This window comes from Eumetopias jubatus, unplaced genomic scaffold (genome assembly GCF_037043125.1).
Source record: "Eumetopias jubatus isolate StellerSeaLion01/CBP00866 unplaced genomic scaffold, mEumJub1_p1.0 scaffold_10, whole genome shotgun sequence".
Taxonomy (NCBI): Eukaryota; Metazoa; Chordata; class Mammalia; order Carnivora; family Otariidae; genus Eumetopias; species Eumetopias jubatus.
In genome coordinates this window covers 104,363,952-104,384,489 of record NW_028274816.1, presented here as the reverse complement: position 1 = coordinate 104,384,489, position 20,538 = coordinate 104,363,952, and the positions used below count along the sequence as shown (strand labels likewise).

At 56.4% G+C, this 20,538-nt stretch overlaps 1 protein-coding gene and 1 long non-coding RNA gene across 3 annotated transcripts; one reads left to right on the top strand and one right to left on the bottom strand.

Annotated features, from left to right (window-relative positions):
- Window positions 1-259: 259 nt before the first annotated feature.
- Window positions 260-6,135, top strand: LOC148163462 (uncharacterized). The gene is made up of 3 exons (XR_015769343.1): window positions 260-379; window positions 4,207-4,334; window positions 5,331-6,135. It is a non-coding gene; the product is annotated as an uncharacterized LOC148163462 (long non-coding RNA).
- CACNB1 (calcium voltage-gated channel auxiliary subunit beta 1) lies at window positions 1,950-18,782 on the bottom strand. Of its 2 annotated transcripts, none has more exons than XM_028089946.2 (14): window positions 18,664-18,782; window positions 16,109-16,195; window positions 12,956-13,075; window positions 11,964-12,086; window positions 11,273-11,409; window positions 10,976-11,052; window positions 10,414-10,568; window positions 9,227-9,307; window positions 8,727-8,785; window positions 8,429-8,538; window positions 8,160-8,311; window positions 4,961-5,056; window positions 4,349-4,534; window positions 1,950-2,439 (listed from the first exon to the last, which is right to left on the bottom strand). In XM_028089946.2, the coding sequence occupies exons 1-14, from the start codon at window positions 18,745-18,747 to the stop codon at window positions 1,978-1,980; spliced, it is 1,929 nt and encodes a 642-aa protein (XP_027945747.2). In that variant the 5' UTR covers window positions 18,748-18,782; the 3' UTR covers window positions 1,950-1,977. The 2 variants fall into 2 exon arrangements, with proteins under 2 accessions (XP_027945747.2, XP_027945746.1); XM_028089945.2 differs by lacking the exon at window positions 10,414-10,568 and adding an exon at window positions 9,582-9,601.
- Between the last annotated feature and the right edge of the window lie 1,756 nt (window positions 18,783-20,538).

Below are 20,538 nucleotides of genomic sequence, written 5' to 3'. Positions count from 1 at the left end.
GTGAGTGCCACATGAGGCAGGATACAGGTGCCAGTGGCGACAGCGGTCCGGGGTCCACATCCTGCCAGCTGGGGATGACGAAACTGACATAGTCCCCTGCCGACTCTCTCACTCTTGATGTTCTCAGCTGGGGCTGGTGGAGCCCCCATTCTCTGCCCCCCCCCCCAGTAGACCTCTTCCATTCCCCAAAGCTGGTTAGCAGGGCCATCAGTGGAGGAGGGAGCCGGAGGGGAACTCAGTCACTCTCTCAGGAGGTGCTGGGCAGCAGCCGACGCCACAGGAGCAGAAAAACTGGATCTCACCCACGGAATCATGCCTGCCACCCCATTTCTCCACCTCAGCTTCCCATTCTTTTCTGGTTCTACTTGTGGGGAAACGGGTAAGAAGACTTGGGACTGAATGGGAAGCGGCAGCTGAAACTGGCCACACAGGACCGTGAGGCCTCAGTGAGTCGCCAAACAAAGCACCGTCTGTCCTGGTGAATCAAGGGTTCGGGGCACGGCTTCCTCCCGCGCCCGCCCCTTCCCACTCCCCTGCGTGGCGGCAGCTCCCACCTGCCCAGGCTGACCGCGTGGCAGGAACGAAGAAGCAGGCTCGGGAGGCGGCGGCCAAGGACAGGACGGCGGTTTTATATGTGGCCAAATACTTCTAGGGGAGTACAGACGGACAGACAGACAGACTGGGGGCACAGGACACCAGACAGGGAGGGGGCTGGGGGAGACTGGGCAGTGGTGTCTTCTAACCAGTGAGTGGAAGCTGTACCCCACCCCAGGTGGGGGGGGACCAACACTGGCACAGGAGGTGGTGAGATAGGCATGAGGTGCCCATCCCCGAGGCGGGCAGCCGGGCAGGGCCCAGTCCTCGTTGGCACAGTCGGCTCTCTGGCCCCACTGCGTGCTGGGGAGGGGCGGGGCTGCGGGGCTGCAGGGAGGCTAGGCTGAGAGGACCACCGGGGGGGGGGCGGCCAGAGGGGGTACCAAGGCATCTCCTGGGGGGGGAGTGGACGTGGAAGGAGGACAGGATCACAAGAGGCAAATGCAGAGCAAGACCAGCAGCAGCCAAGCCCCCAGGGGAGATCCAAGGCCCCCAGGTGACCCCTGGGGCAGCGATTACCTCTTGGGCACCAACCCACAGGGCCTCTCCCCTGGGGCCTCCGGGCAAAAGTGAAGGAGCAGTTTTTTTGGTTTCAAAATGAGGCGGACTAGAGTGTTCCATGGGTGCCACACCCAGGTGAAATGGGGTGGGGGGGCTCAGACGCACAGGGGCCCCCTCTTCTAATGGCAGTAGGCAAGGGAGGTTGTAGGCAAAGCTCATTCCTGGCGCAGGCGGAGGCTGAGGCATGGAAGTGGTGGGGTGGGTAGCAGGGTCTCCGGCTGCCCGCTCCTCAGGGGTCCGGGTCTGGCAGAGGGCACTACATTTGATGCCTGCCGCTCTCTACCCAGACCCCTCCCCAAGACAAGTTCCCCATGGGGCTTCTATTCTGTACCTCTCACCCACCAGACAATGCTGCCAGGAAGCTGGGAGAGGGGTGGGCATGGTGAAGGAACCTGGATCTGGGGTTCAGGGAAGAGAACCCTCACGGGAAGGAGTCTATGGAAGCCCCCTTACCCTTCCCAAATACTCCAGGTTGGGGAAAGAAAGGGCTACCCCATTTAGGACCCTTATTTAGAGCCCCAAGTATAAAGAGTTAAAGAAGTGCACCTTTTCTCTGGGAGTGAGCAGAGAGAGCCCCCTGAGGTGGGGAAAAGGGACACTGCAGAAAGGTGGGCATCCCCCCATCCATCCACAGCAGTAAGTGAAAACCTACAGCTGGGCTTTAAGGGAATCCCAGGAGCTGGGATGCTACCACCAAAGAAACCCCAAACATCCAGCGAAGGCATCTGAGAGGGAGACAGCGCCCCCTGGAGGAAAGATACACCCCCGTGGTGAGCCCCTTGGTCCCTCCCCTACCCTGGGCCACTATGTGGCCCCTGCTTCTCAGCGGATGTAGACACCTCGCCCCCAGCCTTCCAGCTCATTCTTGTTGCGCCCCAAAACTGGGCCCCCACCCTCTGCGCAGTAGCGGGCCTTATTCCGGCCACGGTTCCGGTTGTCGGTCAGCTCCTCTTCATAGTCTTCCTCATCCTCCCAGGATCCCTGCTGGGCTGGTGGGGTGCTGCCCCCTGCAGGGTCTCCGAGCCCTGGCCCCTCTGAAGGGTCCGTTTCCATGTCCACACATGAGTCTCCCAGCTCCGTGTAGGCAGAGTTTCGGTTGCCAGGGGTGTCGGCATCAAACGTGTCTTGGCGAGACAGTGCCCGCAGGGTGCCCGCCCGGCCTGGTGGGTGGCTGCTGGGGTAAAGGCCCGGGGGCTGGCCCAGCTCCCCAGGGTACTCGTGCACACTGGCGTGCTCCCCGGTGGCCCGTTCCAGCGACTGGTCCCCGGAAGCAAGGTAGGGTCCCTGGTTAGCAGACGGACAGCACACACCATGCAGATCAGGCAGGGGTGAGAGAAACACAACAAAGCAGGGCAGGTTAGTGATGGCGCCAGGACACCCAATCTGGCTAAAGGAGGTGGGTGCTGGCTCTACGGGATGGGCAGCTGGGCAAATGGCTGTACAGCCCAGCCAGAGGACAGACCTCAGGGCATTTGCTCCTCTATTGGGACAGGAGGCACCCAATCTTCATAAGACAGGAGGAGGCATGAACTCTTCTGGTAACCATGGTAGAGAGCCCATGAATAATTAGTCATTGCTTCCTCAATGCACATCATTAATCTGTCTTGGGCTAAATCATCATTAACAGCTCATTAGCTTCGCCACTCGTTAGTGGTTGATTGGGTTAGTCACTGCCCCAGTTTTCCAAATATACTAAGGGGATTTCAGCTTGAGCTCACTAACCCCAGCTCCTTCAGCCCAAACCAGACCCTAATCACAGGCTTCCAGAGCCCCACACCTCCCCCATCCATTCCCTGGTCAGATGACAAAGTCTCCAGGGTTGATAGGATTCCTCCCCCGCCCCCAGCAAAAAAACAAAGCAGCAGCCTGGGGAAAGGTGATGGGTCTCCAACCCCCTCCATACACACTCCCCACCCCCTCCCCCAGAGACAATGAGGTGGCCCAACATCCTCAGCACCAAATGCCACATAAAGGTGATCTGATGGTCACGCCACCATGGAGGAGGCTGGGTGGGGTGCAAAAAGACCTAGGTTCTAGTCCCATTCCTTGCCACTTCAAGCTGTGTGACCCTGAGCAAATGACTCCTCTCTATGGCCCAGTTTCTCTGCGGTGGTATCATGGGGATTAGACCAGCAGTTTCCAAACCGTTCCCTGGAGACCCGAGGTGGCGGGAAGGGCACAAAAGTGCTTCAGGGGTCCCTGTAGAGGACAAATGGAAGCCAAGCCCCCAGCTCCCTCTGAGCAGAGCAAGGCCACTTTATATACTGAGCTTCCTTAGAAGTTTCAATGAACAAATGAGCTCTGTTACTGAAAACAAATTTGAAAAGCAATGGTCTTAGAATGATTTCATGGCTCTCTTCTGGCTCTAATCTAGAACCAAATACTTAATGGTGTGAGCCTAGAGATGGGAAGCAGCTCCCAGGGGAGGAGGTCCAGCCAGGGCAGGGCACCCACAGGAGGACCTTTCCTGGAATCTGTTTCACTGGGAGAAGGATGGAAGGTAGGGCATCAACTCAGAGAAGATGCTTCATTCTGGGTCCCCTCTGAGGAAACTCCTGGGATTAGGGCTCTGAGAGAAGGGACAGTCTCTCTGGGCTTAATGGCCCTGCTCTGTGGGAACTGCCTGGGGTTGATAACCCTTGCTCTGCTGGGTCTAAAATGGATGTGGGGGCGCCTGGCTGGCTCAGTCGGCAGAGCATGCAACTCTTGATCTCTCGGCCACGAGATCCAGCTCCACATTGGGTATAGAGATTACTTTAAAAAAATAAATTTAAAAAATAAAACCAAAATGGGTGTGAAGTCCAGTGAATGAAAATATCAGTCTTCCTTATGTTTTCCTCCTAATCTCCTATCTTATAATAAGGCCCCCATCAGGCCTCATATCCAAAAGCCCCTAGGGCAGCAGCTGTAGACCTATGGGACCAGGCCCAGGGGGGCACCACCAGCCAGCCCCAATCCCATCAAAAACCACAGACACCAGAAGCTGCCACTCACCACATTTTTTACAAAATAAAGCTCTTCCCTTCCTTCCCCATGTTCCCTGCGCTCCAGTTCGAGCCCTGGTCAGGAGGGGCAATGGGTGGGACACCTACATGGCGTGTTCCTGCTGCTGGGGCACCGACCTGGCCGGCTGAGAAGTCTCCAGCCCACCCCAGAAGCTGAGATTTCTCCTGAGTGAGGTGAGCACCTGTACCTGGAGGTTGGAGACAGGGGCAGGGCTGGCGGCCAGAGCGGCAGTAGCCATGGTACGGTTCAGCAGCGGATTGGGCGGAGTGCTGCTGGGTGGGTGTGTGGCCTTCCAATAGGCTTCCAAGTATTCGGCCAAGTGCTCGCAGGCGTCCTCCAATTGGTTCTCGTCCAGGATGATGTCAAACATTTCCTGCGGAGGCGGGGTTAGGGGCGGGGCTGGGATGAGCCGGGCGTGACTAAGGGGTGAGGGTGTGGCCTGGGTGCAGTGGGTGGAGTCAAAGGGTTGAAGGACAAAGTTAAAAAGAAACCTCTGGATGTCCAGGAAGAGGAGGACTCTCAGATACATACACTGGCAGAACTACAAAAGGTCTTGGCACCCAGACAGTCCAACTCTCTCATCCTGGATATAAGGCAACCCCGGCTTGACCCCACAGAGAAGTGGGGCTTCCGGGGCCCGAACGCAGTGTCTGACTGCCTGTCCGGTGCTCTTTTCCCAGGAGACCAGTTCGCACCTATAGACCCCACCCTGGTGCTCCTGGTCACTCTGTCTCTCATGCAGGCCAGAGGAAACAGGAGAACCCAAATAGCTCCCCTTTCCCAGGGTCTGAGCACTCACGGGGGGACACTGCGCCAGCTTCTCGGAGGCCGCTATTTGGACATTGAGGTGTTTGGACTGAGACTTCCCTCGGGACTTGATGAGCCTCTGAAGTACCTAGTTTGGGGCAAGAGAAGCAGAGCTAGAGGGATCTCTCAATGCACCAAATCAGAGAAGCAGGTCCTGGGTGGAGCGAGCGTGTCAGGGCCGGGGGGTGGATGTTGGATGACTCTCAGCCCTGGACACCTCTTCAGAAATGACCTCACCAGCCCTGTGTCCCTCCTTACACAGTGCTCAGGCTCACTCCAGGGTCTCATGCCAGGCTCTCCTGGGAAGGGGCTATCTGAAAGGCAGTGATTCGCCTTCCTGATTCCTGTCACCTTCTTTACAGGCTTCATTCTCCAGGCCAGCATCCCCATGGGAACGGCAGCAGCCATCTCTGATGGGACACTTGCTACGAACAGGCACTGGTCTGTGCTTTCCACATGATCAGTTCATTTAGTCCTGACAATAATCTCATGAGGTAGCCACTATTATTATTCTCATCTCCACAGCAATCATGATAACGGTAATAACAGCTAACCAGAAAGCCACGACCTTAACGAAATGATCAAAGTTAATGTCACCAATGACACAGCAGACACCTCGTGCTTCTTGATGCAACATGCTCAGAAAGACACATCGCACCAAAATGCAAAACCGAAGCCTCATCACAAGGAAACATCAAGCAAACCCACACTGACGAACAGTCTACAAAGTAGGTGGTCTGTACTCTTCAAAAACGTCAGCATCATAAAAATCCAAGAAAGGCTGGGGAACTGTTCCAGTTTAAGAATGTGAAAGAGAGGGGTGCCTGGGGGGCTCAGTCAGTTAAGCGTCTGCCTTTGGCTCAGGTCATGATCCCAGGGTCCTGGGATTGAGCCCCGAGTTGGGCTCTCAGCTCAGTGGGGAGTTTGCTTCTTCCTCTCCCTCTGCCTCTCTGCCTCCCACTGCTTGTGCTCTCTCTCTCTCTCTCACTCCTGCTCTCTCTCGCTCGAATAAATAAATAAAATCTAAAAAAAAATGTTAAAGAGATAAAGCAACTAAATATAACACGTGATCCTGGGTTGAGGGAGAAATTGCCATAAAGGGCATTATTGGGACAATTAAAAAATGAAGGACTGGCGCGCCTGGGTGGCTCAGTCGTTAAGCGTCTGCTTAGGTCATGATCCCAGGATCCTGGGATCGAGCCCCGCATCGGGCTCCCTGCTCAGCGGGAAGCCTGCTTCTCCCTCTCCCACTCCCCCCCGCTTGTGTTCCCTCTCTCGCTGTGTCTCTCTCTGTCAAAAAAATAAATAAAATCTTAAAAAAATTAATAAAAATAACAAAGAAAGAAAGAAAAAAGAAAAATGAAGGACTATAATATTTCTTGAATTTGGCAACTGTACAGTGGTTATGTAGATTAATGTCCTCAGTTCTTAAGAAATACACATTGAAATATTTAGGAATAAAGACATGGTATCTACAACCTACTCTCAAATAATTCAAAAAAATATATATTCACATATACATAACACATACATAAAGATAAATGTGGCAAAATGTTCAAAATTAGTGAATCTGAAGAAAACTAAATAATATACTTTAAATGGCTGAATTGAATGGTGTGTGAATTATCTCAATAAAGCTGTTTAAAAATTACTGAATCTTGGGGCACCTGGGTGGCTCAGCCGTTAAGTGTCTGCCTTCGGCTCAGGTCATGGTCCCGGGGTCCTGGGATCGAGCCCCGCATCGGGCTCCCTGCTCCACGGGAAGCCTGCTTCTCCCTCTCCCACTCCCCCTGCTTGTGTTCCCTCTCTCGCTGTGTCTCTCTCTCTGCCAAATAAATAAATAAAACCTTTTAAAAAAAAGTACTGAATCTTAGTGAAGGGCATTCAAAGAATGGCAGTTCTTGGTAGTCTTCTGTCAACTCTTCTCTAGATTTGGAATTATTTCAAAACAAAAACAAAACAAAAGAACAGATATAGTGCTTAGTAGGTCCTGGGCACTTTGCATGGTTAACCCACCTATGTCATCCTCACAACCACCATGTGAAGATCTCTATTTTGCAGGTGAGGACACGAGCACAGAGAAGTTAGGGGACTTTGCCAAAGGAGCACAGAGCTGGGAGTACAGTGCTGGTTCATTAACTCCGGGCGCCCTGGCTCCAGAGTCCCCACCCTTCACCTCGGTCAGTGCCCCTGGGAGAAAATGGAAGGATCGGTTACTTGCCAGCTCCGAGTGTTTTTGTATCCATTATCTCATTAGATCCTGTCAACCACCCCAGGAAGGACTTCAATCCTATCCTCCCCTTTCTGCTCACTAGAAACTAGAAAGGTTGGGGTACCTGGGTGCTCTGCTCATAGGGTGTGTTCATAAAATGGGAACAGTTACCACCCTTGGTTGTCAGTCATGAGTCAGACAGAACTCAGGGCTCTTTCCATCATTACCTCAAATCCCCTCAACAATAACAGGGGAGAGATTTCAATTCCCATTTCATAGGTGAAGAAATTGAGGCTCAGAGGCTAAATAAATCCTCCAGAAATCCCAAGCTCAATAACAAAACAACAACCAAACAAACACCAAAAGTGAGTGAATGAATGAATGAATGAGTAAGTCAACCAGAGCAAAGGCTTGAACCCAATGCTGTTTTCTTACTTCAAATCCTTCACCTAAACTCTCCCTCCATGTTTCTCAAACCCCCGCTAACATCTAGGAGGGGAAACTCACAGAGCCGCAATACGAACAAGAAGTAAACCAGCCTTCCTACTGATTCATTTCTATCAAGGTCCAAGCGAGGACAGTGCAGCAAAAAGGGACAAAATCAAATGACAGAAAAGACCTCCCAACTGCCAAGTAGTTGGGTGACACTGCAAAAAAAAGCAGAGAATTCTTTCAGTTTTCTGGATCAAGGATGGGAGGTCAACCAGAGCGGACACAGGGGGCTGGCCTGCATGACCCTATAATGATATTTATACTAGCTAATACATGATAAGGCACATTATCCAGATCCTTTGCTAAGGGCTAAGCATTCACGTTAGGTTCGATTTTCACAATGTCCATGTGATGGAGTTTTACAAAGGAGGAAAATAAGGCTTGGGGAGATTTGGTCACACAGTTAATAAGCAGTTGCTGGGATTGAAATACAGGCCACCCAACCCGAGTGTTCCTGTCCCCACTAGGGTCAGGCTCTCGCACCTACCTTTGGAGAGGTGATCTTGATGTAAACAATGATGGGGGCCAGTGAGGTCTTAGAGAGCTGGGCTGGGTGGTTGATGGTGTCAGCATCCAGAGCAACCAACTGAAGGGTCCGGGCCAGCTCGAAGATTCGCTCGATCTCGCTCTGAACCTCAGCTGGGGGACACGGAGTCATGGGGAAGGGGGAATGTAGGGGGGCCTCCCCAAGAGGCGATGGACAATCCAACCCCTCTGGAGATGCACCCCCCCCTCCACGTCGCAGGGTGCACTTACCCAGGCTGGAGCGTGTGTTGGAGCGCTCAATGATGATGTGTTTGCTGGGGTTGTTGAGAACTGAGCGCTTAGCCAGGGAAATGTCTGCCGTCACACGAGTGATGGAGATCCTGAAGGATGGGGCAAGGGGAGTGAGGGGTCAGGGTGGGCTTGAATGCCCTGCTCACTGCCCAGGCTCCAGGCCTGCCTCCTAGCCCTCAGTGCAAGGAGGCCCAGGATCAGCATTCAAGCCCACCCTGACCATCCGCAGCAGCCCAGGACCACAATGGGGTTGGGGAGCCAGCTCCCAGGGTCTTACCTGCCATCAAATCGATGCTTCAGGAAGTCAAATAAAGCTTTCTGCATCATGTCTGTAACCTGAGGTTGGGGGGTGCGGGGCGGGGGGGAGTGAGGTATTTAAAGCCACTCAGGAAGGGTGGGCTGCCAAGTATTTACACCCTCACATTCCATTTTCTTCTCTAATTCCTGAGGTAAATGGGCCCCTGGGGGAGGTGGGGGGTTCCTTCTGGGTCTGAGGAGCCTCTGATGGGGTCTCTGATTCCAAAGGTTCTTCTAGGTGGATTCTCTGGGAGGAACCTTCTCGGGGGTGTCTTGGGGGAAGGGGACTGAACCCTTCTGAGTGAGTCTCCCTGTGGGTCAGGCCCCTCTGGGGGCTTCTCTGAAGGTCTGTAGCCCGCTGGGGAGATACCCTGGGTATCTGGGCCCTTCCAGGGGATCTCCCTGGGGTCTAAACCTTTCTGTAGCATCTCTCTAGAGATCTGGGCCCCTCTGGGTCCACACCCCTCTAGGGGCTCCTACCTCATAGCCCTTGAGCGACGGTCCCACCAGGATGATGGGCCTCATGGAAGGTACCACGTCATAGGGGGGCACATGCTCTGTCTGAGGGGGAAGCAGGGAGGGGAAACCCCAGAGTGGAGATGGCATTAGCCCCTCTTCCCCAGCCTCCAGGCTCCCCCATGCATTCTTTCCTCCCCCTGCTCCCAGAACCCAGATGTGGGGGATTGGGGTGGGGGTGGGGAGGGATGGCCAAGGAGAACCAGGAAGGGTGAGGGAAATGGGGGGTGGGTAGGGAGGGCATGAGAAGGGTGTTAGAAGGTCCCACTAGCTCATCCCAGGAGGTGGGGAGGGGGACACAGAAAGCTGTGATACTCACCGACTTCTGCTTCTGTTTGGCTGGGTCCAGAGATTGCCAAGAGTAGGGAGGCGGGGGAGAGAGGGGAGGGCACCCAGGCAGGGGCAGAGGCAAGGAAGAAGCCAGGACAAGAGAGGGAGGGAGAGTGGGCAGACGAGGAGAGATAACAGGGCATGCGTGTTAGTGACAGACAGAGCCAGAGAGAGGGGACGGGACCCCATGCCAAGAGGGAGCCAGAGATGGCCCTAGGTCAGGGCTGGGAGAAGGACTGACAGTCCAGTGGACTTATAAATATTTCCACCTACCCTTCCCCTTTCTGGGTCTTGGGAAAGTTCTGGAAAGGGTGACAGCCCCTAATTTGGTGCCCATCTCCTGCCTCTAGTGCAGTCCACACTGCCCATTTTAAGGGTTCCTTAAATTGTCCTGCTGTGCAGCCAATAGACCCCCATATGCCCATCCGAGCCCCACGGAGTCCAAAAAAGACCAAGAAGGGTTCACCATTCCACTCTCCCCATCACATGCTGGGGTGGAGGGCAAACATGGAATATCCCTGTTTCGTTACCACCAGCCCCTGCTTCCGGGGGCGGTGGGGCAAGGGGTACAGCCTTCCAAGGGAAGGGGTGCTTCGGCTGCAAGAAACATCCCTTCCTGGGGGTGGGCCACAGAGGGGTGGTGCGTGGAGCTGGACGTGCCCGCTCCTGGTGCCATGCCACCCCTCCCTGCTCCTTGGCAGGAGGCCCTGCTCCCCACAGAACTGGGCCAGCACTGCGTCTGAATCTGACCCGGCCCCTCCCCCTGCCAAAGAGCCGGGCCCTGACCCCCTGCCCTCTTGGCAGAACCCAGCAAGAATTACCTTCTTGAAGAAGGGGATGCGTTTGCCATGGGGTGGCGGGGTGGTGACACTGCTAACACTAGTCTTGGCAGAGCCGCTCTGCTCCCCGAGCTCTGCCTCCTCGTCCTCTAGCTCTAGGGGGTCTAGTTCAAAGGCTAAGTTAGTCATCTCATTACCTGGGCCGCAGTCAGGAGACAGGAGGGAGGCGAGGTGGGGAGGGGTGGGATGGACATGGAGACACAAGTACGGAAGGCAGGGACGGGGTGGGGAAAAAAGAAAGAAGAAGTGAATGGAACAGAGCTAGGAGAGATGAATGGGGCTGGGGCAGGGGGTCAGGCAGAGAGATGGAGCTACCAAAGAAACGGGAAGGAGAGACACAGGAGAATGGGCGCTGACGGGCCCCGCTTGGGGGGCATCCTACTCTTCACGGAGGGGGTACCGCTGGGTGTGTTTGGAGGACTCAGGTCTGGGGCGCCCCCTACTGCAGGGAAAGGAGGGGACAGGCAGTGCAGAGACCCCCCCCCCCATCCGGGAGCTCCCCCACCCCACCCCCGCCGTTCCCTAAGGTGGTAGCAGCTCTTACCACTGGCAGGGGGTGTGGGGCGGCGGGTGCCAGTCACCACGTCTCCTAGGCTGGAGCTGGAGTTGTCACCTGATTTGCTGTGTGGGCAGAGAGGCAAACGGAGCTGTGAGCAGAGGGGTGGGCGTGAGGGTGGGGGAAGCTTGTTCTCTCCTATGCTGCCTGCCACCCTCCCCCCGCCCCCGGAGATTCTCCAGCGCCACGGGTGACAGTGTACGTAGCTATGCCCTCGGGGCAATGGGTCAACCCTTGCAGCCCAGTCCCAGGTGGATGGCTCCCTCCCGGTCCCCAGCTAGACACCTGGAGCTGAGGCGGTTCTGGCGCAGCTTCTGTTCCTGCAGGAGGCGCAGGCTGTCCAGTTTGACAGGGCTGGGGATAAAGCCCACCTCACAGCCCTCCTTCACCAGTCGCCCGATCCACCAGTCGTTATTATATTTCTGCAAACGGCAACAGCAGGTGGGGTGGGAGAGACCAAGAGGGAGATTGGAGGGGCAAGCCAGCAGCCACCCTGTGAAGAAACCACCCTGGGACCTGCTACGCCTCCCCAGGGGGTGGCACCTCTGAAGAGCTGGCCCCTGGCTCTAGCCTCTGAGCACAGCCCCCAGTCCTCAGAACAACTCCGTGACCTGCGGCCCCTTGGGCCATGGACCACCCTACCGCCCACATGTCCCCGTCCCACCATGTGCCCACCCCACCCTGGAAAGGCAGGGAGAGGGGTGAGTGCTGACACCCACATGTGCCTGCACACTATCACCCCACTTACAAATCTCATCACAACCCTCTCGACATCCATGGGACCTTGGCATCACCACCCCATTTTACCAATGAAACTCAAGAGGCTCAGAGAGGGGAAGAGATATGTCTAAGCTCATACAGCAGATTCAGCCGAGCTCTGCTTGGCTCAGAAGTCTTTTTCCGCTAGAGCTCCAGCTGCCCTTCTCCTGGCCCCCACTACCCTGCCCTCCTTCCAGACACCAAGTGCTCTCTCCACCTCTTTGATGTGCAGGAAATCCTTGGGCTCGAAGGTGATGGCCACTCCCTGCACCGGCACCTCATCCCCGGGAGATGGGTTGTAGCCGACATTTGTTCGCACAGCAAATGCCACCGGCTTGGTCTAGAGGTACACAGGGAGAATGACAACCAGAGGGTTAAGCCACGACGTACCGTAGTGGGATGGGGATGATGTGGAGGTTTGTTGTGTTGATCATTAAAAAGTATACTGAATTGTCTAAGTAGTTTTCCTGTATGTACACTAAATTTCACAATTAAAAAAAAAAATAGAATTCAGCCTTCTCAGAATGGAGGGGGCCACTGGGGATGGTAAGTATTAGCCTGGAATAACATCCAGAAAGACTATCAGTAATGATAACAACAACAACAACAACAATAAGAATGACCAAAGCTATGGTTTACTGTGCCAGGTCCCGTGTTAACATGTTTTACCAGCATTACCTCATTTATTCACCACAAAAACCTTAAGAAGTCAACTACTAGGGGCGCCTGGCTGGCTCAGTCAGTGGAGGACGCAACTCTTGATCTCAGGGTTGTAAGTTCGGGCCCCACACTGGGTGTAGAGATTACTTAAAACAAAATGAAATAAATCTTAAAAAATAAAAAAGTTAACTACTATTATTATCTCCATTCTAATGAATGAGGAGACTAAAGTTCAGAAAGGTTAAGCGGCTCGCCTGAGATCACACAGCTAATCAGGGTCAGCCCAGGATATTTGACTCCAGAAAGCAGTGAAGAGTCTCAAGTTCCTACTATGTGTGGACAACACTACTAAGCACTTACACTGTATGAGAAGGCGAGTAATATAGCCCACATTTTACAGCTGTAAGACAGAGGCACATCGAGGCCCTGGGGTACACCAGCTGAAGAGTGGCTGGGCCAAGACTTGACCCTTGGTCTGTTCAGGCCATCCCTAAGGCCTGGGGGTGGGAAAATAGAGCCAGCGCAGCCCCCTGACCCTGTATTTCTCACCTTGGCTTTCTCGAGCTGGGCTAATGCCTGGCGCTCTGCCTCCTTCCTTAGGGCTTCCCGGTCCTCCTCCAGAGACACGTCAGAGTCCGATGGTCGGCTGGTGTAGGACTCCGCCGAGCCCTGAAAATGGACCGGGCCGGCTCAGGGCCTGCCCTGCCTCCTGGTTTCTGGGCCTTGGGAGGCACAGAGGGGCCACCCATCATGAACGCCTCAAGCCCCAGCCAGCCCAGTGTGATGCCACAAGGGCTAGGAAAAGGTGGTATGAAATGAGAGAAGCCAGGGACTGAGATTGGCAGGCCCCTGGGAAAAGTGTGGCCCTAGGAAGGGTGACAGCAGCGAGCAGGGGGTTAAAGCAAGTCCCAGGACAGCTGCTTGGGGCCCAGGGAGGGGTGGGAACCTGATAGGGGCACAGTGCAGGGGAGGAGTGCCAGGGCAGAGTCTCCACTCCCTGTTCCTCCTTCCCTCCCCTGCCCCCAGCACCGTACCGGCTGAGATAGACTCGGGAGAAGCCCACTGAGTCCTTCCAGGGCCAGTAGCCACCAACATAGGCCTGAGCTCTCTACAAAATTGGCAGTGGGCAGCCTGCTCTGCAGGAAGGGGCCGCCAAAAATTTTGCTATCTTCTGCTCAAAGGTGAGGGGAGATAGAATCCTATTTCCCTGGCCAGAATCAGAGGAACCCCAACCCTCAGGCTCTCACAAATCCAAAAAGAGAACCTAAGACTCCTAAGGTAGCGCAGGCAAAAGAGGCAAGTGAAGAGCAGAACATGGGGCAGGCCTCTCTCTAATTCTAGGGCTGCTGGCTGCTAGGGTCTAGGCAGGCCCAGAAGTCTGGCTATGCCAGGAAGCTGGCCTTGACCACACGGACCATCCCAGAGCACAAGGAACTCCCTCAGGGATGCAGGCGCATGAGTGAGGCCCAACGTGTCAATGAACATACTTATCCATAGGCGTGCTTGGATGTGCAACTTCAAGTGCGTTAAGGAGGCTGCGTTCTACGGTTGTGTGCTGGATATGCACGACTGAATGCATATAGGTGCACCTCAGCACAGGCAGGGGGCACCCTAGATGTGAGCGTCCCTGACCATGTGCAGCACATGAGGGCAGGAGCCAGGGGGTGTGCTACTACACAAATGTGGCGGTGTTGGGACAGGGGCAGGAGGTGCTGGAGGAAGGGCAGGACTACACACGTGTCGGGGTTCTTTCCTGAGGCCATGAAAGGGTCACTTGGCCAGGAATGCCCAGGGGACCTAGGAAAGAGAGAAAACACAGTCCCACCTCCCCCAGAGGGTCCTGTCATTAGCTGGTGAGGTTGCCCGCTCCTTTCCCAGCCAAATCACAAAAGTAGGAGACTCGTGAAGGGGCAAGACTGGGGTGGGAGAAGGGTCACTAATGGAGGCTGGAAAAGAAACAAAAGGGAAGGAGAGTGAAAACCAGCTGATCTACTACCCTCCACCCGTCCTGATGAGAGCACTAAGAATCAAGGAGACAGATGCCCAGAGAGCCCGAGAAACAGACCCAGAGACAGAGTGGCAGAGAGGCATTTACTGGTCCTTACAGACATGCGTGTACGCACGCGCGCGCGCACACACACAGACATGCACACACATAGACGTGTCAGAAATGGCAGGAGCAGGGAAACAGCGAGGAGGCAAGGAGACAGGCTGGAGTGAGGGCCCCCCCATCAGCTTTCCCACTGGGGCTGCTGCCACCCACCCCGACTCCCACCCCATCCCTGGCTCACCACTACGAGGGTCCGGCTGGGCGCCTCCATCCCGGCGCCCTCAGTGCCTGGCCCTGCAGGCCTGGGGGGGGCCCAAACTGCCCGCTCCCCCAGGGGGCTCAGGTTACAAGCAGAGTTGCTACATGTGCAAACTGCTAGGGTATATTTAGCTCAGAGATGTGGCAAGGCCTGCTCCCCCACTCCCTGCCACCTACTGGGGGTCAGAGCTAGGGAGCTGAGAGGAGGAAGGACTGGAGGCTGGGGTTTGATCCTCTGGGGGTGGCAAACACTGAAGGAACCAAGATTCTTTTCTGTCAAGAGGAGTTAGCCCCGAGCACAGCGTCATTCCTCCTATTCCTGGCCCTGGCCCTGGCTGAGTCCTGCAACAGGAGGGATGAGGAAAAGACTGAAGAAAGGACTTCCCGTCTATCTGTGTGCTTAGAAGATGCTGGGATGAAGGGCTGCTTGTCTGATCCTCTCAAGTCAGGCCTGGGCTCACATGTGCCAAGTGTTGTGGAGACACAAGAGGCAGAAAGGGCCTCACTCCACCATCTGCGGTGGGTTTGCCTGGCACCACCCTCTCTCTCCAGCCCAAGGGGGTACGGGGGCTGACCTCCCTACTCTCTGCTCTCCTATGCCCTGCCCATTTCCTCTTTCGACATACTCCCTTTCCTTGTCTGATCCCAAGCCTCCCTCGCCTTTTTTGGGTACCAGGTTTGGTTGAGATGCTCTGTAGCCATAGCAACCACATGCCTCTCTGGCTGCCCCTCCCTGAGCCCGAGACGGCCTGGGGTTGAGAGTGAGAACAGAGATGAGAATGGCATCTTCCTGACTGAGAAAAGAAGACCCCAGAAAGCTATCCAGTCTCCTTCAGCCAGGGGTGCTGGGCTACCCTCCTCTCTAAAACCAACGCCCTCCCGCCCTCGCCCCTTCCAACACACTTTCTCTCTGCGTATTCAAGAGCAGTCAGCTGGATGGGAGGAGGCGTTTCCTCGCCATACCCCACCAGGGCTCCAAGGACCCAAAGGACCTGGCTCCTCATCTCTTAGGCTCTGCCTCTACCCCACGCTGTCACAGGTTCTGGGGGAGGACATGGAAGCAGACAGCCGGCAGGGGGAGTGGGTGACAGCCCGAAGCAAGCTAGGAGGAGGCAGGCCAGGCTGTCCCTGAATGAGATGACGCAGGCAGGCAGCAGGGGCTGGTGCCTGGGGCTGGGGGAGGGGCAGGGCGGGGGCTGAGGCAGTGGGTGCAGGCTGACAGTGTGTGCAGGAGAGGTCACGGGGGTAAGGGTGATGGGGTGGTTCCAGGCAGGTGACAAATGACATGGAGGAGGGTGCCTGGAGAAAAGCCTCCTAGCTAAATATACCAGCTCACCAATGCTGGTCTCCACCAACCAGCCACCTCCTTTCTCTCAGCCCAGCCTCCCCATTACCTGGCGGACAAAACTGTTGGATGTCGTATCTGAGGACGTGCTCCCATCCGACCTTTTGAACCGCCCTTTCCTCTTGCTGTATTTGCCCTGGGGAAGCCAGGAAGGGACAAGAGTGGAATCAGAAAGGGCCGTTCCCAACCCTCATCCCATCAGGCCCAGAGCTCCTGCCAAGCTTTGGGAGTATCATTGCCTGATCTGAACAGCCCCACCCCCCATCTTCTTCCAGAGATGGTACAGCCCGGGGGGGGGGGCCCAGACCACAGCCTTGGGGTGGGGGGACAGTGGGAGAGAACCTTAGAAAGCTCGCACAGAAACCCCCAAACCAAGCCAGAGAGGCTGGGAACAGGGAGGCGCTGAGAAGCTGGAGGCTCATTAGGCAGCAAAGCTAATTAAGATGCTGGGCAGGCTGCAGAGGCCTCCGGGGAAGGGAGAGGCTGCCTGCAGTGTGAGGGGGGCAGAGAGAGCTGGGGAAAGTCCCCCTCCCTTTCCCCCTCAGCTGGAGCAGAGGGGGGCTGAGTGTGCCCGTGGCCCCCAGGGTGAAGAGGAATCGCCAACCTGGGCCCAGCTTGGCTTTTACCGCGCCCGAATCTTGCCTTCATTTTTTCCGCAGAGTGGGGAGGGGAGTGGCAGCTCTCAGTTCTTGGAGACCCAAAACCAGATTTCTGGGGAGGGGGCTAAGGGGGGCGGATGGAACTGTATTTGGAAAGGAAACATCTAACCCCAACCCAGCCCAGTGTCATGGGGGCAGATTTAGCAACACCTCCCCCACCCACCAACCCTGTCACGACTGTTTCTCAGCCCCCTCTTGATCATCGCAGTGATCACACCTCTCCCCAAGGGGGAGAGAGCTCAAGCTTCCACTCTCTAAACCCTGGCTGCCACTGTCCATGACCGGTCCCCATGGTAACCACCAGGCTGCATCAATCTAAATGCCCCTTGGCCCTGCCCCAAGACAAGCCTAGGACACAGCCCCCACAAGTCCCTGGGGTAGGCTGGCTCAGCCTCACTGCCTGGGTTCCTGGGTTGGGTGCAGTGGACACTGCTTGACCTCTCAAGCAGCCACACATTCAGGTATTTCCAGGCCTCCTGTCAAGGGGGCTCATCCTTGCCCTCCCTAACTTACATACACACTTGGCCCCAGGCCAGTCCAGAGTCATGGGGAGGGGAATGATGGAGGGTTCAGGCCCTCCAAGCCCTTGCCCCCAGCCGCCATCCTAGAGTTTCTATGCCCAAGAAGCTAGATAAGACATGATCAGACTAGGGCCTCTGGTTCCTTGGGCCTGAGTACAAGAAGGAGCATGGATAGATGGGAGAGAAAGGTACCTGGGAATCCTTCAAAAATCCTCCCTCCCAACCCCTTCTCTCAAACCAAACACATCCCAACCTCTAGGATTGAGGATCCCTACAAACTTAAGAGGATCCTCCAGGGAGCCCCAGACTCTCTTTCACACCACCACCACCACCCCAGGATGGGAAAAGGGAGTGGCACCCAGAGAGACAAGGGACAGCTGAAAGGAAGGCCCCAGTCAGCTGCCTCCCAGGCTCCAAGGGGCCTGGGGTGGAGAAAGGAGGTATTTTTAGGTCTAACCTGACCCCCTCCCTCACATGCCCATCAACCACATTTTCACGGTGGTTACAGTTGCTCCAGGCTGGTCACAGCAAGAAAGAGTTAATGGTATCCTAGCCTCGGGGTATTGCCAGATTGGAGAATGGCCTTGTCCCAGAAAAATCCCTTGGCACGACCACCCAAGACCCTGACCAGTCACCCCAGACCCTGCTGGTCACTCCGTGGGCACGCACCACACCCAAGAACGCCCCTTCCTGGGGATAACCCGGGGCACCGGAAAAGTGTGACTGGGGGTGGGGAGGCAGACAACCCCCTAGCCCCCAGGTAACACAGCTTCCTCCCCTCCAGGACAGTGAGTTGGCATCCATACAACTTTCCAAACTTCGGAGGCGTTTTCTAAGGCTGGGGAGGGGAAGGGGGTGGAGAAGGAAAGATAACGTGGGTGTTGGGGGAGGGAAGGTGGTCCAATATGAGGATGTAGCTGAGGTGCCAGGATGGGGGCCTAGCCCGGGGCCGGCCCCTTCCCCACTCTCGAAAGGCCAGTGTCTGCGGCTCCGAAGGCCTGCTGGCACCGCCCTGACCACCGCCTCGGCCATCTCCCAGGGCCACCCCCGCCCCACCCCCGCCCGCCTGGCGCCCCCGAGCGTGCGTCGCCCCCTTTGCCCGAGCTCGCTCTCGAGCCTCCCTCAACCCCCGGATGCCCCGCCAGCTCCCCCACTCTCCAGCCCTGGAGCAGGGACCCTGACGCGGGGGAGCCGAGGCGAGGGTGACAGGCGGCCCGACCGCCCCCTCCCCGCTCCGCCAAACCGCAGCCCAACTCCCGGCCAAGCGCCCATCAATCATTAACCGGCAGGGACTGGGGGCGCGCAGGCGCCCCTCCGCGCCGGGCGCCCGGCACCTAACTCCTTCTTCCCCGCGAACCTCGAGCCGACCCCACAAGGTCCGCGGGAGCGGCCCCCTGCCCTCGGGCCCGGCCACCACACCTCACCTGCGGGCTGGGGTCGAAGACCTCCATGGGGATCTCCTGGGAGGGTGGGTAAGGGCTCCGGGACATGCTGGTCTTCTGGACCATGGAGAGGAGCCTCCCCTCCGGCTGCCGGCCCGGCCCAGCCGGGCGCCCTCAGCGAATGAGAGAGGCCGTCGGAACCGAGAGCCGCGCAGCGCAGCCGGCACCCGCTCCAGCCACCTGGCCCGGCCTTCGGCTGCCCTCTTCCTGCCTCCCGTCCCTCCTCCCGCTCTCTCCTCTGCCGCCGCCGCCTCCTCCGCCCCTGAAGGCTCAGCATCTCCCCCCGCCCCCTCCGCTCCCACCTGCCCCTCCCTCCGCCCTCCCTCCCTCCCTCCGCCCGCCCCGGCCCCGCCCCTCGCAGCCCCTCCGCGGGCTCCGCACAGACAATGGGAGGGCGGCCGGAGGGAGGCACGCCCCTCCTGGCTCTGGAGGAGGCTGAGCGCCGGCCTCTGACTGGCCTGGGGTGAGGGCGGCCCACTCTGAGTCGGGGCGGGGGGGACGGGGCGGGGAGTGAAGCCCGGCCTTGGGGCAGGGGGCGGGGGCCGCGGTTTACCAGTGGAGGCAGAGCGCTGATGGAGGTGAAGCGCGGTTTGGCACGCCCCCTCCCCGTCCGTCCCAAACCGCTCTCCCTTCGCGGGTCGGCTCGTTCCACTCCAGTTTGGCCCGCCGGAACTTCCCGATCCCGTTGATCCTGGGACCCGGCTTTAACTCCTTTCTCCCCGGTGTGGGCTCAGGCTGCCTTGAACCAAACAGAAAGGCCCCTCTCCCTGCAACAGGACGATGCTTTCCGGAGGTGGAGGCTGAGTCTGAGACCGAGGCTGGGGTGATGAGAATGTCCAAAGGGAGCCCCAACACAGCAACAAGAAATCCCGGGGACCCGAGTCCTTATGCCTTTGTCCTTCGTATCCCCCCAGGCCCTTCCAGAAGGCAAAGTCCCCGTTTCTCGGCAGAGAGAGGAAAGAGGAGGAAGAAATGTGGAGCTGAGAGTGGCTAAAATCAGATCTACTGCCTTTTGACCTTGAATTGCTCCCCCTTCAGCCTTGATTTGGGGACAAATACCCAAGGCCTGGATCCCACCCACCACAACCCATGGAGGGAAAAGGAATTAGGGAGTCTGGCAAAAACTCTGGTATTGAGCACCTGCCTGTCTCAGTCCTTAGAGCATGTGACTCTTGATCTCAGGGAGGTGAGTTTGAGCCCCACCTTGGACATAGAGATAAGTTAAAAACAACAACAATTCTGGTGTCAGTTTGGCTCAGGCTCTTTCGGCTCTGGACAAGTCACTACACTTGTGTAAAATGGGGTTGCCAGTACTGTAGTGTCTTTGTCACCTGGGATTATTAGGAGGATGAGGGAGAATGAAATCAAATGATGGACTGCTCAGGTGTTTGGAGATGCTATAAGGCGCTGAACAAAGATCTCTCATGGCAGGAGGAATTGTTACTTCTCTACCGCTTCCCCTGCTCCTCAAAGAGGGGAGATGAGAAGTAGAATGGACAAGATTTGCCCAGGTTCAGTTACCCTAACATAAAGCCCAGCCTGCTGTCTCCTGCTAGAGGAGAGACTGTGGAATACACTGACTCCTTCTCCTCACCCTGGGTTCTACAAGTGGATGGCCAGCCTCTGTTGTTTCTTTGATCACGTTACTTGGAGGGAGAGTAAGAATGAAGTACATCAGCACTGTGCTATGAACAGATCCAACCCTGAACAGGGTTTCAATCTGTCCCTTGGGCACAAGAGAGCCTGGTATGACAGAAAAGGCATGGATATTGAAGTCAGAAAGACCTGGATTTTCAATTTCTGCTACCTCACTCAGCTGTAAAATGAAGATGACACTATCCATGTTGTTGTGAAGAA

Coding starts and splice junctions, on each gene's coding strand:
- CACNB1 (XM_028089946.2), bottom strand. CDS start 18,747: ATGGTCCAGAAGACCAGCATGTCCCGGAGCCCTTACCCACCCTCCCAG. Junction 10,569..10,975: donor CCCCACACCCCCTGCCAGTG/GTAAGAGCTGCT, acceptor ACTGCGGCCCAG/GTAATGAGATGACTAACTTA. Junction 8,312..8,428: donor CAACACACGCTCCAGCCTGG/GTAAGTGCACCC, acceptor CGTGTCCCCCAG/CTGAGGTTCAGAGCGAGATC.